The 20280-nt window shown below is 40.7% G+C and overlaps 1 protein-coding gene across 2 annotated transcripts; it reads left to right on the top strand.

Annotated features, from left to right (window-relative positions):
• Positions 1-875: 875 nt before the first annotated feature.
• Positions 876-16148, top strand: ICOSLG (inducible T cell costimulator ligand). 2 transcript variants are annotated; one of them, XR_004255650.1, is made up of 7 exons: positions 876-1089; positions 4250-4290; positions 5859-6203; positions 10148-10417; positions 12333-12485; positions 12873-13122; positions 16021-16148. XR_004255650.1 is itself a non-coding variant. In XM_032220077.1 (6 exons), exons 1-6 carry the CDS (start codon positions 1070-1072, stop codon positions 12905-12907), a joined length of 864 nt encoding a protein of 287 aa, XP_032075968.1. In that variant the 5' UTR covers positions 876-1069; the 3' UTR covers positions 12908-13534. The 2 variants fall into 2 exon arrangements, 1 of the variants encoding a protein (XP_032075968.1); XM_032220077.1 differs by lacking the exon at positions 16021-16148 and having other exon boundaries at positions 12873-13534.
• Positions 16149-20280: the final 4132 nt, after the last annotated feature.

Raw genomic sequence — 20280 nt, 5'->3', positions numbered from 1 at the left:
TGAATGGAAAGGGGGCAGATCAAGTGGCTGATTTGACTGTGTTGCTGCTACCATGGGATGGTGGGGGTGGAGCTGTGGGGGTGGGGGTGTTAATGGGTTTTTATCATATGGTGGATATTTTAAATTTGGTAGATCACTTGGAGTCACCTACGTGTGAGTTGGGCAGCTATATTAATTTTGTTTTAACAAATAATAAATGTAGAACCAATCTTACCAAAATCTAAACTTAGTATTGTATATGTTAGCTATAGCATGCTTTTTCAAATATCTCAAATCAACATACTTTATGTTAATCAAGCATGAATAGTTCAGCTTTTTTATTTTCCCTTCCCTAATAGTATCTTAGCTTTTATTAACAGAAGACTAGTTTACAACTATAAACAGGTTACTCTTTTCTTATGTTGAAATCAGGATCTTATTCCTATAGAAAATTTTAAATTATAATTATTTTCTTCCCAAGAAGCCTACTTCTACTCAATGCAAGGGGACATAATTCAACATGTGCAAAGGATGCCCTCAATCTCGAAGTCACAAGGCTTGGATCTTTATTCTCAGAAATTGACATACAATTTCCCCCTCCAAAGAACCGATATAATAATTTAACCAAAAAATAGTAAGGGGAAAACAAATAACCTAATATCCATATGATTGGAAAAAACCTGCGGAAAGAAATCAGTTGAAACAAATATGTAAAGTGGATTTAAATAGGCTAGAATGCAGTAACGTTTATTCCACCCCATTACAAACAGAACTTCCAACCTACAACACCAAGTGTTTTAGTTAGTTTTTAGTTTGTACAAAACCGGAATACTAACTCGGTCGAAGCCTATATAGTCATTGCCCTAAATTGGGAAGTCTCTTCCCCCACAGTCAGAAGGAAACTGACGCTTCCGGGTCGGGTTGGTTTTTTTCCTGAGGTGCTGAGACTGAAGGGAAAGGGACTAGAATGCAGGCGGCAGTTTGTGGGTCTGCGCTGCTTCAGTGCTGGGAGGGCTGCGTGGGAGTCTCTGGCTAGTGGCTGAGGAGCCCTCGCCTGTCTTCGGCCAGCTTTCGCGGACGCGGCCCGGTCATGGTGGCCCCCCTCGAGGGGTGAGTAAAGGAAGGAGTTTCTCTCCAGCATACAGTAGCGGCGGGGCGATCAAGTATTGAAGTCGGTTTAAAATGTGATAAGTACAACCAACAAAGTATTTGCTGAGCCTAGAAGGCTAGCAAATCCAAGAACTTCCGATCGACTGAATGGTCAGGAACCGCGATGCCTGTTGTATATTTTCTGGCGAGAACTCAAATTCAGGGGCATCAGAAACGGTCAATGAAGCGACAACCCCAAGAAGACGATTTGTATGCAAATTCTAAACGGTGGATTAAGTTACTCTTAGTTGCCAGAATAAGCCTTATAGGACTTAATTCTGAATAAATAGACCAGACTGCAAATGATAGTTAATGAAGTACTTTTTCTTCATTTGCATTTTCTGAGCACTGTTTCTAACGTGAAGGGATTTGTTGAGATGTTATTTTAATTATCAGCTTTGAAGGGTATTTTTTCCTTGTAAGATGAAACGAAGATGTATCCAAATCGTTTGTTTTCTGTTTATATAATTTGATTTGATGTATGGTGTTTTGATTTGACATGCAGTTAGCCACACAGCTCAGATTACTTTAATTTGATTCACTGAATCCAAGCAATGTTTAATCTAGAGATTCAAATCAGTTGATTAGTCTCTACTTGAACATATCCAGGAAAAACAAAACATTTTATGGGACAGTTGATTCCAATTATCATTTTTTTCTTTTTCTCTTCTTTCCCTACTGTTTATTTGGAAGCTGTCTTTATTAGCTAGATTATTACATTAAAGCCATTCTCTTTCCTGTGATATGGAACAAGGAAGGGCAACTCATCGTTTTTCTGTCCTTGTCTTTTCATTGAAGAGACTCTAGTATCTTACTTCTCTCTTCTCAGAGCTTAACCTGCTCAGCTTCTTCTGTCTATATTAATATAGGATTCAGATCTTAGTTCTTTGATCATTTTGGTTTCTGGCTTGGAATCTATTTCAGTTTCTCTTAATCTTTCTTAAAGTATAATGCCCAGAACTAATTAATTTATTAAACATATTTATATAAACACTTATCTATCTAGAGCAGTGGTCCCCAACCTTTTTATCGCCGCGGACCAGTCAGCCTTTGATAATTTTACCGTGGCCCGCTGAGCGCACGCAGGGGTGGGGGGGGCGTTGTTCGCGACCCTGCGCCCCTGCCTGCCCACCCCCTCTGCCCACAGGGCTCCCGCGAAGCGGTTCTGGGCACTAGCCCAGAGGGCGGTCATTGGTCGGCGTCCTTCAGAGGTGCGGGGAAAGGTGCATGAGCCTGTTCAGGGTGTCCAAGTTCCGGCACGCCGAGGCCAAAGTGGCCCGCAAGGAGGTGGGTTGGTGGGCGTGGTCGTCAGCCATGCTTACCTCCGGATCGTCTCCCCGGTGAACCGCCGCCCCCACCTGCCGGGACGGGCGGCGGTTCCCTCCTCGCCCCCTCCCCACGGTGGGCTCCATGGGGAGGAAGGGAGCGGCTCTGCCCTCGGCCTCTCGGCGATCCCACTGAAGAGGAACGCCGGCGCTTCCGGAGGCCCGCCCGGCTGCCGGCTGAGCCGTGCTCGCGTGGGCGCCTCCCGAGACACGGTCAGACCTCACCCAGGGGAGCCGCGGCCGCCCTCCCGGCTACTTCTTGGCCGCGGGGCAGCTCCGACAAGCCGAAGGGAAGTCGCCGGGACTGCATCCGGGGAAGCCTCGCCCTGCAAATTAGCCGGTCGGGGGGCGATCAAGGCGGCTTCCCCAAGAGCCCCTCGCTGCGATGAGGCTGGCTGGGCTGGGACCGTATGCCCACTGCCAACGGGGCTGGGGCCGCTCGGCAGGTGCCTTGCCGCTTTCGCTGCAGCCGGAAAGCGGAGCTGCCGGGGTTCGCAGGCCAAGCAGCAGCGGGGGATGCGCCGAGCATCGCATGTGGCGAAGCCGGAGCCCTGGCTAGGGAGGGCGGGTTAGCCCTCCTCTCGGCGCCGGAAAAAGCTTCGAAGAGCCTCTTCAAGCGGAGCCGCCTTGGCCGCTGAAGCTTCCGGCTGCAGAGGAAGCGCCCGAAGGGCTGTTTCTGCGAGGCTCCCGTTCTCTGCGTTGACGCCTGTTTTGTTCTCGGGGCTTCCGTTTCCCCGCAGCGGGGCCGCCTGGGACAGCGAACACCCGGCTTCCGCGGCCCGGTGCCAGGTACTCCACGGCCCGGCACCGGTCCACGGACCGGGGGTTGGGGACCACTGATCTAGAGAACCGAGGTGGCGCAGTGGTTAAATGCAGCACTGCAGGCTACTTCAGCTGACTGCAGTTCTGCAGTTTGGCTGTTCAAATCTCACCTGCTCAGGGTTGACTCAGCCTTCCATCCTTCCAAGGTGGGTAAAATGACGACCCGGATTGTTGTTGGGAGCAATATGCTGACTCTGTGAACCGCTTAGAGGGCTGAAAGCCCTATGAAGCGGTATGTAAGTCTAACTGCTATTGCTATTGCTATTGCTATTACTGAAAGAAACTCTGGCCAGCACAAAGTTATTTGTCATGTGATAAAGTTCTTAAGGGGCATCTCACCCTTAAGTAGAAAAATGGATATTTATTTCCTGTGACTTGAAGAACCTGGTTTAATTATGCATAAGGAACCTCTTTGTATGACTTTGAGCCATCAATCACCTTTCAGTCCAAATCTCAGGAAGCAGTCATACAGACAAAAGAGATCCTTTAAGTCTGCCTCTATAGAAAAATGACAAAATATTAAAATAAAAATAGGAAAGTGGTCTCAGAAGGATGTCATACACAATACTGTGTACACAGTATTTAAAACTTGTGTTTTCCTTTTATCACACTTACAAAAGAAATTTGGGGTAATGCATGAAGCACAAATACTTTATCAGCCTTTCCCTGATTTGATATTACTGGTTTTTTTCTTTTTCTTCTTATAGTGTTCTGTTTTTATTTTTGAATGGGCTGTTTAGATATGTATGTAAGCTACCAACATTATATTTTATTGTGGCAGCATACAATTATGATTAAATACAGAAATGATAAAATAGTGAAAATAATGAACTCAATTGGTTCACGTCTTACTCCTATTTATTATATCGCTTATGCTAAATCTTATTATACATTTTCCTCAATAGTTTGTGGAATTTTTTAAAATTACACATTCTAATGTTTAATTTGAAATGTATGGTTTATATTTTATTTAGCTTTGGACTCTTGGTCTTGTTTCTTTGGGTTTGGAGATCTGGTAAGTTATTATAATATTAGATTTATTCAAGTATAAAGCAAGTTTTTAAATACTGTATGTGTTAATGCAAATTATCACAATTATTTTGACTTCAGGGCAAATTATACAAAGGCAAGGATATTTTTTTAATGTGGTTGCCTGTATTATTCTAAATGCAGTTGAACTATTAAATTAACTTTCCCTTACTCTTAAATATTTTTCAATAAAATACCGATATTCTCAGGGACTTTTCCTTAAATAATCTGAACCCCAATATAGATTTTAAGCTTAGTTGCTGTGATAATGACAACTAAGACAAGGACAGACCAAGTATTGGATGGAATTATATTTCCATTAGATTCAACTGAAATTATATCAGTTGAAAGATTGTTGATAGAACAGGTATGATAAAGAGGAATAGAGGCCAGCAGGGATGTTTCTTATTAAGAATTCAGTCAAGTCCATTCTTCTTTTGAATTTGCCATTGTGTTTTCCTCAGTTGTGTATGTTTTCTGTTGATATTTTAAACAATTGGCTGCCCAAATTCACTGCTGCAAGACAGATGGCCATATGAGCAAATCAATTACTCGTTTTTCCAGTATGAACTGCAAACACTGAATAAAGAGAATGCACACAAATGCATTGTCACAGCTGCATAACAGATCTGTACATAAATATCCAGAACAAATAAAGTTTCAGTACAAATTTAAATACAGGAGCCCAGTGACCTTTATTTTATTTTATTTATTATTTATTTAATTTCTATAGCCACCCATCTCAACAAATGTCTCTGGGTGATGGACATCATAAAAACATAAAACAATGAAAACAATATAAAATAAATATCCAAGAACAAGTAAAACTGTTGCGCTTAACATACTTGGGGCCCTACCCTGAGGACTCCAGGCATGCAGTTGGATCATTACAGCCTTATGAAAGGCCAAAGGGCTGGGATCATTCTAATCTCTGAAGGGCAGGAGCAGGCACTTCTTTTATCCCCACCAGGCAACATTGCTTGGCTCATTGGATCTCTAACATGGCCAACTTGCTGGATTAAATTGGATGAGAGAGAAAGGTGTTTTAGGTCAGTGGTCCCCAACCTTTGTGGCCTGGCTCTGGTGGGAGAAAACCTGGTTGTGCAAGAGGCAGGCCAGCACATGTGCACAGCTGAACTCGTGCGAACGGTAGGCTGGTACACACATGCATGCACACATAGCTCAACTGCAAGTTGAGCTGCACACGTGTGTGCACGCCGGCCCACTGCTCACACAAGTTGAGCCATATACGTGCATGCATGCCAGCCTGTCTCTTGCATGGCCCACTCCGAATAGGCGACTGCCCAGGTAACCCAGTGCCAAGCATGAAGAACACCAGCAGTCAATGCAGCTCATGTGTTGAATACAGTTGAAGCTTCTGAACACTCTTCAAGGGCAGCCCCATGTACTTCTGAATAATATTTAAGAATTTCAGGAGTGAAGAGAATCAAACAAAGCTGAATCTGGAACAGTGACTTCAATTTTAACTTTGTGAAAATGAAAAGTAGATTATATGATGCAATGCATTTTTTTTGTATTTTCTTTCTTTTATAGCTGAAACAGAAGTGATTGGCATAATAGGAAGCAGTATTGAATTGCAATGCTGTTATCCAGAAGAAGAATCCTTAAACTACAATAGGAATCGAATATTCTGGCAAATAAAAGACAGGTTTTCATGCTTTGTAGCTGGTTATTTTCCTAATGAAAATATGGAAGCGCACCAGTGTGAAGAATTCAAACAACGGACTCTATTAAATGAGCCAAAACAAGGCAGTGCTTCTTTGCAGCTGTCAAACATCAGGATAGCAGATGAATTTATTTATCAGTGCATAATACAGAAAAACACAAATGGACAGTTTAAGCTCATTCATAATGAATCCATATCTCTCAAAGTGGCAGGTAAGGACTTCTGAGCAAATACTTAAAAATTATTGCTTTGTTGGCCAGATAAGTTGTTGTGATAAAGATTGGGTTGAAAAATGCTCTCAAAGATAATTTTCCCCCAGCTTGCCCATCCATAAAAAACTCTTGGATAGACGGTGGGAAACTTCTCATGTGCATTTTTAGGTTTAGATATAAATTAGGGAAGATTTAGAAGGGGCAGATTTGTTAAGCAGAAAAGGTTATTGGTGGTTTTTATCTTTGTGCCAGATAAACCAAGTTGTATAGACTGAAGCTGCTGGAAGAAAGCAGATTCAAAGTTGGAGAGACAATTCTTAAAGGGGGGATGTGAGATGGAATACCAAGAAAAATCCAAAAGGGAGATCTACAAAACAGACTGATTAGTGAAATGATATATGCAGAGTTGAAAAGAAGAAATAAGATGTTAGCATAAAGAAAAGTGAATAGGGCAGTGATGGCGAAGCTTTTTTGCCTCGCACTATTGCACCCACTATTGCGTGTGCTTGCATGCTCACCCCCATAATTTAATGCCGCTTATGCTGTGCCCCCTGTGCATGCACGCGTATGTGTGGATGACTTTCTTGGAGCCCGGGGAGGGCAAAAACAGCCCAATGCACAAACCGGAAGTCCGTTCCCAAACTTCCGGTTTGCACATTGGGCAGTTTTCTGCTCTCTGGAGACTTCAGGGAAGCTTCTGGAGGGTGAAAAACGGCCAAAAATCAGCTGGCCAGTGTGCACATGTGCACTGGAGCTAACAGAGCAACTTCTCACGTGCCCTCCGAAATGGCTCCGTGTGCCACCAAGGCACGCATGCCATAGGTTTGCCATCACAGGAATAGGGTGTTGATTTATCTAAAAGCGCATTGAAGAGTAATTTTTCTGTATTTTCTTCATTGACTCTGGTGTTGAAAAGACTATGAGCAAGCAAAAAATGAAAGGAGAAAACTGCCTAAAATATTAATAAATTCAATTAAAATTAATAAATAAATATATTAATAAATTAATAAAACAAAGGTAATTAAGTTAATTCCTGTATGACTAAAGAAGGGAGATATTTCCTCCCTCCTGGTAACTGCAACAATTGGAAACACTTGTGGTTATGGACAGATGCATGTGCTTAGAAACTATCCTGCACCTATGGTTGTGTATAGCAGATTATTCGCTCTTGGCAAAAGTTTATTTCATCAGTGTATCCCTTTACAGTTGTCTGCAATTGGATGGTTTGAAGATAACATGAACAACAATGATGCAGGCAATCTCAAATATCCACTTAAATTACCATACTCGAGTATAGGCCGACCCGAATATAAGCCGAGGCACCTAATTTTACCACAAAAACTGGAAAAGTTATTGACTCAAGTATAAGCCTAGGGTGGGAAATGCAGCAGCTACCGGTAAATTTCAAAAATAAAAAATCAGTGTTATTTGAAACTCAAAGTTATGTTTATTCAAGGGACCCGCTTAATTAAAGTGTTCTATAATATCAGTATGACTTATAATACTGCAAGTCTGCAATATTAAAATACTTGTATAGGGGATCCCCGAGATCCCCCGAAGAGATCAAATCACAACCAGTATGCCACCTTCTTGGTATATTGTTTTTATTTTCATTGAGTTTTTAAAAATGAGTATTATTTCATCCTTTTTTTCTTTATGTTTGATTGGTATCTGCAATTTGTGTTAATTCTGTTCATACATATAATATAAATGAAAAACCCAGCTCTCTTAAAAAATATTTTAAGTTCTTTCTGGTGCTCCCTTTTAGAATTGGCCAACTAATATTTCTGTTCGCCCAACTAATGCCAGGCAGAGTTAACTGAAAAAGTAATTTTTCATGAAAGGACATTTTCCTAGGATTTTAATTGTTCTTACTGTCAGATTTCTCCTTATTTCCAGCTTGAGTCTCCTTCTGACAAGTTTCCATTGTTTCTTGTCCTGTCCTCAGGTGCTATTGCTACCGCCTCCTCCTCCTCCTCCAACAGCACCAGCACATTTGCTGCCCAGCGCTGCGGCTGAGGTGAAGCCGCCAAAGCTCCCGCTGGCGCCCCCGCAGCATTGGGCGGATATCCGGCAGTGCTGTTAGAGGAGGAGGAGGCGAACCAGCCTGCCATCGCCGGTCACCGCCAGCCCCACCGCTCTTCCCGCCCCCTTCCAAGCCCCACAGTCCAGCGGACGGAGCAGAAGCAGCCCCGGGGCTTCGCTGCCGCTCCCCGCATTTTCTGGATGGGGATCCCTTGGAGAGGGGATTCCAGCCTGCCATCGCCGGCCACCGCCAGCCCCGCCGCTCTTCCTGCCCCCTTCCAAGCCCCACAGTCCAGCGGACGGAGCAGAAGTAGCCCCGGGGCTCTGCTGCCGCTCCCCGCATTTTCTGGACGGGGATCCCTTGGATAGGGGATTCCTTATTGCGAGACTGTTGGAGGAGGAGGAGGCAAACCAGCCTGCCATTGCCGGCCACTGCCAGCCCCGCCGCTCTTCCCGCCCCCTTCCAAGCCCCACAGTCCAGCGGACGGAGCAGAAGCAGCCCCGGGGCTCCGCTGCCGCTCCCCGCATTTTCTGGACGGGGATCCCTTGGAGAGGGGATTCCTTCCTTGGTTAGCAAGTACAATATTACCAGAGAAGAAACCTTTAAAACAACAACAACAACAACCTCTTTTTAAAAGCATAGTAGCCTTTATTGTCATTGTACATCATGTATACAACAAAATTGGTTTTAGCCTCACTGGTGCAATCCATGAGAAAAATATACAAACAACATCAATAGTATAAAGAATAATCCAAACTCCTTGGATGTTTTGGGCACCTTTTTCCCACCTGGGCCTATTCACAGATGCCACTTCGGATCCTTTCTCAGGTTCCCTGGCTCCTGTTTTAGCACACTCCCTAATCTGGTTCAGTGGTCTTCAACTCCCCCCCCCCCAATGAATGGGAAGACACTCCCCCCTCCATCCACAAATCCTGAATGCCTTTGCCAACTGGAAGGAATGGAGGCTGAGAAGCAGAGTTACAGGGATTCCTTGAGAGAAAACGGCACATTTTTGGCTCTTTTCACCTCATTTTATTCCGTCCAGAAAATGCGGGGAGCGGCAGCGGAGCCCCGGGGCTGCTTCTGCTCCGTCCGCTGGACTGTGAGGCTTGGAAGGGGGCGGGTAGAGTGGCGGGGCTGGCGGTGGCTGGCGATGGCAGGCTGGAATCCCCTCTCCAAGGGATCCCCGTCCAGAAAATGTGGGGAGCGGCAGCGGAGCCCCGGGGCTGCTTCTGCTCCGTCCGCTGGACTGTGGGGCTTGGAAGGGGGCGGGAAGAGCGGCGGGGCTGGCGGTGGCCGGCGATGGCAGGCTGGTTCGCCTCCTCCTCCTCCAACAGGCAACAGCACTGCCGGATCCAGTTGTAGACTCGACTATAAGCCGAGGCGGCTTTTTTCAGCCCAAAAAGTGGGCTGAAAAACTCGGCTTATACTCGAGTATATACGGTAGTTTTATAATGCCTACTGCCTTTTATTACAATTTAAACAGAATTCTTGGGCATCACATACTTAATTCCTTTTCCTCCAAACTCATTGATGAGGACTGGGTAGGCACTGAAAGTATGGGGATACATCTTTTAATTTTGTACTCTATATTATATACTTATGCTAGATGTGTCATTGTGGATTATGACTTGGAAATGGATGTGAGATAACAAACCCAACTGTGCTGTTTGGTACATTCGACTACAAAGAATTAAAGAGGTTAATCTGACAGACTTTCCTGTAGAGTTCCAGAGAATACTTCATTCCTACCAAGTTTTTGGCAGTATAATCTATTGATGGAGTGTATAAATTATTATCTAGTTCTAAAAAGATTTCTTTCCAATCTTATACCTTCTTAAAAAGTGGCAGATAAAATTGTGGGGAAACATGGCTGTAAAATTATACTGCTCTTCTTTCTCTCCCCCCTCTCCCCCAGCAAATTACAGGAAACCAGTAATAACAGGTCCTGTTCAGCTCGGAGAAGAAATAATGTTTATGTGCAATTCAAGCCATGGCTATCCAGAACAAAGGCTTTATTGGATCAATGAAATGGACAATAGCACCATGAACATAACTGTGCAGTTCACCAAAGAGCTTGATGGGTCTTTCACTATATTCAGTACATTGAAGATGAAAATAGCTTCTGATATAAAGTTAGGGTGTACAATTGAACATAAGCAACTGCATCAAAATATTACTACTACAAGTAAGTTTTTCATTATAGTTTATGTCTTGTTGTCCATTGATATTTGTAAGGAAGAATTGATGTGGCAATATACTTCTGTGTATATTAAAATAGGAAAACATGCCAAATCTGGCTTCTGAAAGTCTTTCCAACCACTTAGTAAAGGCTCTGATCCAGATTATGAGACTTGGAAGATGGAAGAGAGTTCAGAATAGGGGAAAGGCTGCATTCCAAATTATTGTCCAGTTATCTCTTTCTTAGGGATGCATTTTTCTGGAACATTCTCCATAGTCTGACCTGATCTAGCTTATCTTTAACATAATTGTTCTATTACCAGCTTTTCCTCCTGACACCAAATTTTATTCTATTCTCTTCAGTTTGTGGAAAGTTATCCTGCTGAAAGACAAGAATCCCAAGTTCTCTGACATAAACTCATCTCAACCTTCAGTTGGGTTGGAAAGAATAAAAAGACAATTCAATTAATATTTTGTAATTGGGTCGCTTAGTTAATTCAGAAGATGAAACTTACCTGCTGCCAAACTGCAGCCTCTTGGCTGTTGCTTCCCGTTCAAAATGCCAGAGTGCTTTGACAGTTGTACCGGGATAAGAATTCTCCTTCTTGCATTAGCTTACTGGAGCTGCTCTCATGGCTATTACAGGCAATTCTGCACTTCCATTTCACTCCCCAACACAAGTCGCCAAAGCTTCCTTGCCTGTTTCCTTCCTGAAAGTAGGAATCTGCCTGTCCTTGTGATCCTCTTGCAATATAGGGGATTTCCAAATTGAGGTTTTTCCTCACCTGATACATGGAATTGTATGAAGCATCCCAAGAATACTGCCCTCTATCTCTATTATGTTTTCTCAACAAGTCTTGGTTCTTTTGAATGGTAGAATAAGGACTTCGTCATCTGGAGGCATCAAGAGTATTTTATCCCTCCTTCTTTTCTCATCATATCTTTATCTCTTTTCCTACTGCCATCTGATTTTTTTCAGCATTTCTAGCACTTCAGTTTCTCTTTTACTTGGGAAAAGTTGGTTTCTGGATATATTCTGCCCAACACCCCATCTATTTTCCAATGTGCTGACATAGCAATTTCAATAAAAGATTAGGATGAGAGAGATAACATGATGAGGAAAGGGGTAATCAATTATTAAGTGCCATAATCAGCTATGAGCAAAATAGAATAAGTAAGCAGGTAAGGCTCTTAATAATTGATATCTTAATAACAGTGTACTTGTATCATATGATTCAGGTATTTACTGTCTTCGAAGAGGTGCTATACACAATGTAGGGTGGGATTCCCAAATTTACAGGGCTAATAAATTTGGGATTTAAGAACATGCCATGAGTACTTTCAGAAAATAACTGCTATGAACTGCATGGCCATTCACACAAAAAAGGCAACTAGAAGGTAGATTGATGAAGTTACTCCTTGTCTTTCCCTCTGAATGCTAAAGATGATAAGCAGATGGACACAGCAGGCTGCAACTACCATTACTTTATGCTCAAAAAATGCCCCTGGTGTTATGTAAAACTTAGACAGCTGGTTCTTTCCTTTGCAATGGGATAATGCCCCTTTTAAAGATTTTTTTAAGTTCATTATTTTAATCACAATTAAAATATATTAAATATTAAAATAGGGAAATATTGTTAGCCATATTGGGTACTCAGAATTTATTAGCCATGTTATTTGGTGAATTGTTTTAAAATTTGCTGTTTGGAATTTTTCAAAACAGTTTCTGATCTGATCCCATGTTGGGAAAACAAGAATTCCACTGAGGTACTAGTTTAGATATGGATAGAAAACTCTTGAATGATTCTTAATTTAACATAGCTACTTTTAAAAGCTATTTAGTGTGAGGTAATTGTAAACCAATAATGTTCAAGGATTTTTTTTATTTTCTCCCCATGTTCCTTATTATGGTTCTTATTCAGTTGAGTTAAAGAATTCAAAAAACAGTCCTATAATTGATAACAAATATCATAGAAGAGCTGCAGCCTTCAGCATTCCTATTGCTGTTCTCATACCTTTTATTGCATGGATAAGCTGGAAGATATATAAGCATTCTCTTCAAACAACATATACTGGTAAGTAAGCAGTACATAATTTTTTTACAAAATTATGCTTAACCAATCATGCAGCTTTCCATTTGTTTTGCCACTTATTTGGCATGAGAGGGTTTGCAAAAGTGAAAACTGTTGCCTGTTTAGCTATCCATACAGATAGCAGTCTGAAGTTTAGGAAAAGATTAAAAGTCAGAGGCAGTACCTCCATAGAAAAGGAGGAGGCTTAACTTCTTTCCACAGAAGACTTAATATCATGGGATGGATAAAAAACTGTTTGTTTGTTGATGTTGGTGTGTCATTGGGGGGGTTGAAAAGATTACATGCTCCACGAAGTGAATATCAGAATTAAGAAGTTCTCTTTTTTCCTATATACTGTATATATGTATATGTTTTATTTTACTTTTGAAGCTCCTGTGGAAGCGGTAAATTTCGATGGGCCATAGGTTCCCTGGGAACAGATCAGATGACACTGCAGCCCAACCTTGACAAATTCCTTCACATATTGGACATAGTGTGCTTCATGAAACTAAAACTGAATGTTCCCTGAAAATAACAAAATTCTAATGAAATTTGGCTGAAAATCTACTGAAGTCAACTTTCAGCTGCATCTACAATGGGTCGGAGATAAAGGCAACCTTCCAAATACGGTTTTTGACATGTAAGGTTTTTGAATCCCTGTATTTTGTAGTGGTTGTAAGCTATTACTGTTCTGAGTCAACAATGGGCAATTTCAGCCTTCACGGCATAAGGTCCAAACTTTGATTGCTTTCTTATGCTCATTGGATGTCCCTCCTAATTAGAGAATCTAAATACCATATTGGAGATTTCAGGGGCTTACATGCGCTACAAACATTGTAAATTATGAATGGCATCACTTACTGATTATCTGGCAGAGTTCCCTCATTGAATTGGCCGTATCTGATTGACTACATTGCCATATCAAGAAATCTGTTTCTCAATTCTCCAGTTCCATATTTTATCATCTCAAGAGATATCCCAACAAACTGCTTTTGGGGTCCCCATTTTGGATATACAACCTATTCCATCTAAAAATTCCCAGAACAAATGCAAACAGAACAGACAAGTCAGATGAAGAACAAAGTAACCCAAATGCTCTCTCATTGAGGCACTTCCACTACATAGAGCTGTTCTACATCAGTGTTCCCCAACCTTTTCAGGTTGGCAGGCTGGCAAGGAGGAGGGGGAAGAGGAGATGGTTTTGTGCATGGAGCAGGTGTGCACCTGCTGCAAGCATGAGGGGGAATGCAAGCGTCAGCACATGCCGCAAGCGCGAGGGGACGATGAGCGCTGGTACACATTGGGGGCTGCAAGTGCTGGCGTACTCTGATTGCATGACATATGCTGTGCTTATGCAATAGCAATAGCAATAGCAATAGCAATAGCAGTAGACTTATATACCGCTTCATAGGCCTTTCAGGCCTCTCTAAGCGGTTTACAGAGAGTCAGCATATTGCCCCCAACAATCTGGGTCCTCATTTTACCCACCTCGGAAGGATGGAAGGCTGAGTCAACCCTGAGCCGGTGAGATTTGAACCGCTGACCTGCTGATCTAGCAGTAGCCTGCAGTGCTGCATTTAACCACTGCGCCACCTTGGCCCACCACTCACACAGCCCAGTTGCAAATAACGGCCTGGCATTGGCCATAGGCCACATAACCCCTGTTCTAGATGATAGGTCTTTCAATCCCAGTTCAGTTTGGGAAGATCATTTCATTGCTGTACACCCAGGAAGAATTACCCCACCAAAGAGGGAATTAGACCATGAAGTTTTATTTGTTTCCTTCCTCTCCTCCTCAGGCTCTAAAATTACAAAAGTGAACAGTTGAAACCAAACAAGCTCCAGGATATGATTTATTTCAGCAGAGGCTATTTGAAACAACTTAAATGTGTGGGTGCCCATTCTGAATTTCTTACTCACTTACACTAATAATCATGCTGGCGTCTCTGATGATTGATATTTAATTTTGGCGATTCTGATTTACAATAAAGTTGTAGTTACGGGGCATGGTCTGAGAGGAGTTGTTGTTTTTAACAGCTCCAGATCCTTGGCTGCGTAAAGCTGTCTAAACAGTATCCATCAACTGTTTGACAGTTTGATTACTTCTTCTCCGGGCTTAGGAAAGGAGGTGAGAAAAGCTGTGTTTGGGTAGTGCTCCATTCAACACCCCCCCCCGAACATAAATCTGGGGGTGGAAGGTGTGAGCCGCCCATCAACCCAGTGAATTCTCCGCATCAAGGACTTTTTCTGCCTTTTTGCAGAATGAAGGCACACACCCTCAGCTCAAGGATTGATTTATTACTGATTCCAACACGGGCAGACTAGTACTGGAGAACTTCTAATTGTATGTATCACAGACTAACTCCATTTTTTAAAGAATTCCTTCTGATAAACTACTTGCTAGAAACACAAAGAAAATGGCGCCGAACAGCTTTGTAGGCAGGGTCAGGCTCTGATGTTACAGATTTTCACGGAGCTCAGAACATTTAAAGATCATTAACTCAGTAGTGATTTATTACTAAGCTAAATAGTAATTGCTGGACAAGCGGCTTGCTTGGATTTAGTAATTGGGTAGAGAAGATTAAATGTGAAATCGCCTCTAAGCAGCAAAAAATAAACGCCTCTAAGAGCGCTGATAATTCATCTGCTCCGGGAACTAAATTACAGTCACTACTCCACCCCAACCTCCTCCAACCCCCACAGGGGAACATTTGACTCGAGAAATACTGTAAAAAGAACTAAGTGTGGCCTTAGCCGAGGCCTTAAAAAATCATGCAGCTGCGATGGAAATTAAAATACAGGAAAAGATATCTGCTGCCCATAAGGAGCTGTCAGAAGAAGTTATGAATTTGGTCCAGATTCGTAACCAACAAATTAGAGACGATAATTTAGAGGATTTTAAATGCCTATCTGGCTATGTATCAGGAATCGAAGATAAATTGGAAGATCTGAATGATTCCAATATTAACCTGGTAACGAAAATGGATGTGGTCCAACAAAAGGCTGGTGATGCAGAAAATGAAATTATAATGTTGCAGTATAGACAGATGGAATTTGCCTTAAGGATAAGAGGCCTCAAAGAGAAAAACCAAGAAAATTTGAAGCAGATCTTTTCAGAAGCTTTTGATCAATTGATGGGACGGTCAGAAGGGATTTTTGATTGGCAGATTGACAAGATATATCGTGTTAATTCCTGGCTTGCCAGACAAAACCAACTCCCAAGAGACATTGTGGTGTATTTTGCTATGAGACATATGAGGAATTCGATATTGCAAGAGTCTTACAAAACTAAGTTTCAAATTGGGGGTCAGGAAATGACTGTTTTGAAGGAAATACCACCCAAAATGTTGAGATCAAGGAAAGATTATGCCTTCTTAGTCGATGAGCTCAGAAATCGCCAGCTACAGTTCAGATGGGAGGCCCCAGACGGGTTAGCAATTACTTACCAGGGGCAAAGATATTGTCTTAACTCAGTATGGAAGGCTCAAGATTTTTATAATAATATACTAAAGGCTGGACATCTCCCCCCCCCATCCAGGACCTAGAGAAAGAGAACAAGAAGGACAGGATAGACAGCAAGCTATCCATGGATCACCAAGGCTGGATCAACTTCCTCTCTCAGAACTAGAAGGAGCAAAGACAAACCCACGTGATTACTAGGCAAATGGAACAAGAGTTAAAAAAGCAACAAGCTTTGCAACAAACATACGTTACCGTGCAAGAACTCACAGGTTTTAGCTCAGAAGCAGTGGGAGGAGCCAGGCCAAAAGCCAAACTACAGGATTTCCAGATGGCTTTTAAAAAGCTTCAGAGAGCTAAAGATGACAACTAAGTTCTTAACCTGGAACGTTAACTGTTTAAACTCCCCACAGAAAAGGAAGAAAATAAATCATTATTTGAAACAATTTTAAAATGACATAATTTGCCTGCAAGAGACTCATATTAGATCAACTGACCAGCAATATTTGATCAATACAGGACTTGGACAACACTTTGTAGCTTCTGCCCCGAGAAGAAAAATGGTATAGTTATTTACTTAAGAAAGGACATGAAAGCTGAATTAATTGAAGCAGATTCTCAAGGAAGATATATTGCAATAGAACTGGTATTAGAAAGGAAAAAGATACTTCTAATGGGAATATATGCTCCCAATCAACAAGACAAATTTTACAAAACGCTCTATACTAAGTTAATACATTGGGACTATAGATTTTGCATATTATTGGGGACTGGAACGGTGTTTTGGATACCAAGAAAGATAAGAAAGGTCTCCTGCAAAATATCGAAACGCGAGCAAAACTACCCAAGTCCTTTTTCGATATGATGGATGATTTCAAACAGAGAGATATTTGGCGAGAAAGGAATGCAGAAGAACATGACTTTACATTTTTCTCGGATAGACATCAATCCTTTTCTAGGATTGATTTTATACTAACAACAAATGATTTGCTTTCTAGGGTAAAGAAGATGAAGATATGTTCCAGAGCTTTATCAGATCATAATCCGGTTTAGATGGAGCTGGAATTTGGGACGGAAGCAAGAAGGACTTGGAGATTAAATGAAAATTTATTTAGATATGAGAAAAATATTAATGAATGTAAAAAATTGTTAAGAGAATATTTTGTTTTTAATATGAATAAGGGCACATCTATGGAAATGGTCTGGGACGCAAGTAAAGCGTACATGCGAGGAGTCCTAATAAATTTAAATAGCTTACATAGACGTAAACAGGGGGGGAAAAGAACTGAACTAGAGGAAGAAATCAGGAAGAGAGAACAGGAGTTAATATTAAACCCAGGAGATAAGAAGATTAAAGAAGCAATTACTTTATTAAGAACGCAATTTAATATGCTGATGTCAGACCAGGTGGCTACTAATTTGTTATATGCAAAACATAATACTTTTTGTAACGCAAACAAATCTGGTAGATGGTTAGCATATTTGATTAGGAAGAAACAGAAATCTTGCAATATATTGAAATTACATTATAAAGGGAAGGAAGTGTATCAACAGGATGAGATCCAAAAGGCCTTTCGTGAATTTTTCACAGGATTGTACATGAATGACAAAATACAAGGTTTAGATATAGATAGATACCTGGATAAAGAAAAAATACCCATAGTTAAAGATGAGCAGAGGGAGAGATTGAATCAACCAATAACTTCGGGGGAAATTCTCCAGGTAATTAAACAGTTAAAGGTAGGGAACCGTCCAGACCTTTCGCACAGCCCTCAAGATCTGGCTATCCCGTCAGGCCTGGGGATAAGATCCTAATCTCGCCCCGCCCGAATGTCGAATGAATGTTGTGTTTTATTGGTTATTTTCCTTTATTCACATTTCCTTTGTGTCCTGTCTTACACTCCCCTCCTATGAAATGTAAGCCGCCCTGAGTCCCTTTAGGGAAAAGGGCGGCCTATAAATGTCAATAAAATGAAATGAAAAAAAAAATGAAAGCACTGGGTTCAGACGGTCTGACAGCGGCTTACTACAAAAATTTACAATTAGAAATGGTAGAACCCCTTCAGGAACTATTTAATAAGATCCAAATGGAAGGGAAGGTACCCATCTTGGAAGACAGCCTTCATATCCCTGATACCTAAAGAAAATCAAGATCTTAGTCAACCAAAAAATTACAGACCTATATCATTACTTAACATAGATTATAAAGTTTTCACTAAAATACTAGCAAATAGGTTAATATTGGTTATTCAGCAATTGATTCATAGTGATGAAACCGGTTTTATACAAGGGAGACAAATGAGAAGTAATGTAAGACAAATTGTTAATATACTGGAATACTTGGGAAAGAATAATCAAATCCCTGCAGCGCTTATATTTTTAGATGCCGAGAAAGCCTTTGATCAAGTGAACTGGCAATTTTTAATGAAAGTAATGCAAAAATGCAAATAGGAGAGCATTTTTTACAATCAATTAAAGCAATATATCAGGAACAATCAGCACAAATTATAGTCAATGGAAGTTTAACAGACCCATTTAAAATCGAGAAAGGTACAAGGCAGGGTTGTCCCCTATCCCCAATACTGTTTATCATAACCCTGGAACTATTGTTCAATAAAATACGGGGATCTGATGATTTACTGGGAATCAAGATTAGGCATCAAGAATATAGAATACGTGCTTTTGTGGATGATTTGGTTCTAACATTAACCCAACCACAGGAATCTAGCAAGGTTTTAATGAATATTATTAATCAATATGGCCAAGTGTCTGGATTTAAAATAAATTTAGGGAAAACAAAGATGCTAGTCAAAAATATGAACACTAATCAAAGGGAAGAATTAGAAGGAATGACAGGAAGTGAAATAGTTAAAAAGGTTAAATATCTAGGAATCTATGTCTCAACCTCAAGTGGGAAACTATGTAAGTATAATTATGAGCCACTATGGCGCAGCATACAGACAGAGATGAAAAATTGGGAAAAATTACAATTATCTTTGTTGCAAAGAATAGCAACAGTGAAAATGAATGTTCTACCTAAATTTTTATTTCTTTTTCAAATGATACCAATACTTAAAAAAGATGCAAATTTGCTAGAATGGCATAAGGGCATTAACAAATTTGTTTGGGCAGGGAAGAAGCCGAGAATAAAACTAAAAATAATGCAAGATGTGCCTGAGAGAGGAGGCTTGAAATTGCCAAATTTAAAACTATATTATGAAGCAGTAGTTTTATCAGTAATCAGTGATTGGATTAACTTAATAGATGATAGAATACTTAATATTGAAGGACATGATTTGGTATGTGGTTGGCATACTTACTTGCTATATGACAAAAAGGTGGATAAGAATTTTAAAAGTCATATTTTAAGGAATGCTCTACTGCGGGTCTGGAAAAATATCAATATAAAGTAAATGATAAAATACCTATGTGGGCAATTCCTAGACATGCAATAGAGAACATAAATATAGCACAAAAACAGGATGTAAATACATACAGACAGCTTCTCACCTTAGAAAGAGGTGTATTACAATTAAAACCCTTGAATGTACTAAAAGAAGAAAAGGTAATTCAAACATGTTTCCAGTATGGGCAATTACAGGCCAGATGGAAAAAAGATCAAAAAATTGGTTTTATGCAAACTGAGGATAATTTACTAAAACAAATTAGGGATCAAAGTCAAATGCATATAAAGAGACTATATAATGTATTAATAGAAATGGATTCGGAAACAGAATTAGTCAAAGACTCTATGATAAAGTGGGCACAAAATTTTGAAGAACCAATAATGTTGGATACATAGGAAAAGATATGGCTAAGAAATGTAAATTTACACAAGCCCAGAATTTGAGAGAAAACTTTTACAAGATGTTTTATAGATGGCATTTAGATCCTAAAAAACTGGCCTGTATGTATCCGAATTTACAACCTAAATGCTGGAGATGTGATTGTCTCGATGCTACATATTATCATATATGGTGGACTTGTAAAAAGGTAAAAGCATTTTGGATAAAAATATGGTGGATTATGCAAAATGTTCTTTAAAAAAAGGATAAAGTTTACCCCTCAGTTATTCTTGTTAGGTATAACTACTGATTGTACTGTTATAGAGACTAATTTGATTTTGAACTTAATAACGGCAGCGAGACTGTTGGTGGCGCAGTACTGGAAGAAAGAAGATTTGCCTACTATTCAAGAATGGACATTAAAAGTAACAAACTTAGCAGAGATGGCTAAAATATCAGCATAAGGATCACTCAAATGAGAGATATAAACTGGAGTGGAGAAGATGGATTGACTATACTCAAAATAAATATGGGACTAAGAAATTCCAGATAGT

This window comes from Thamnophis elegans, chromosome 6 (genome assembly GCF_009769535.1).
Source record: "Thamnophis elegans isolate rThaEle1 chromosome 6, rThaEle1.pri, whole genome shotgun sequence".
NCBI classification, from domain to species: domain Eukaryota; kingdom Metazoa; phylum Chordata; class Lepidosauria; order Squamata; family Colubridae; genus Thamnophis; species Thamnophis elegans.
This window is presented reverse-complemented; position numbering and strand designations above follow the sequence as displayed.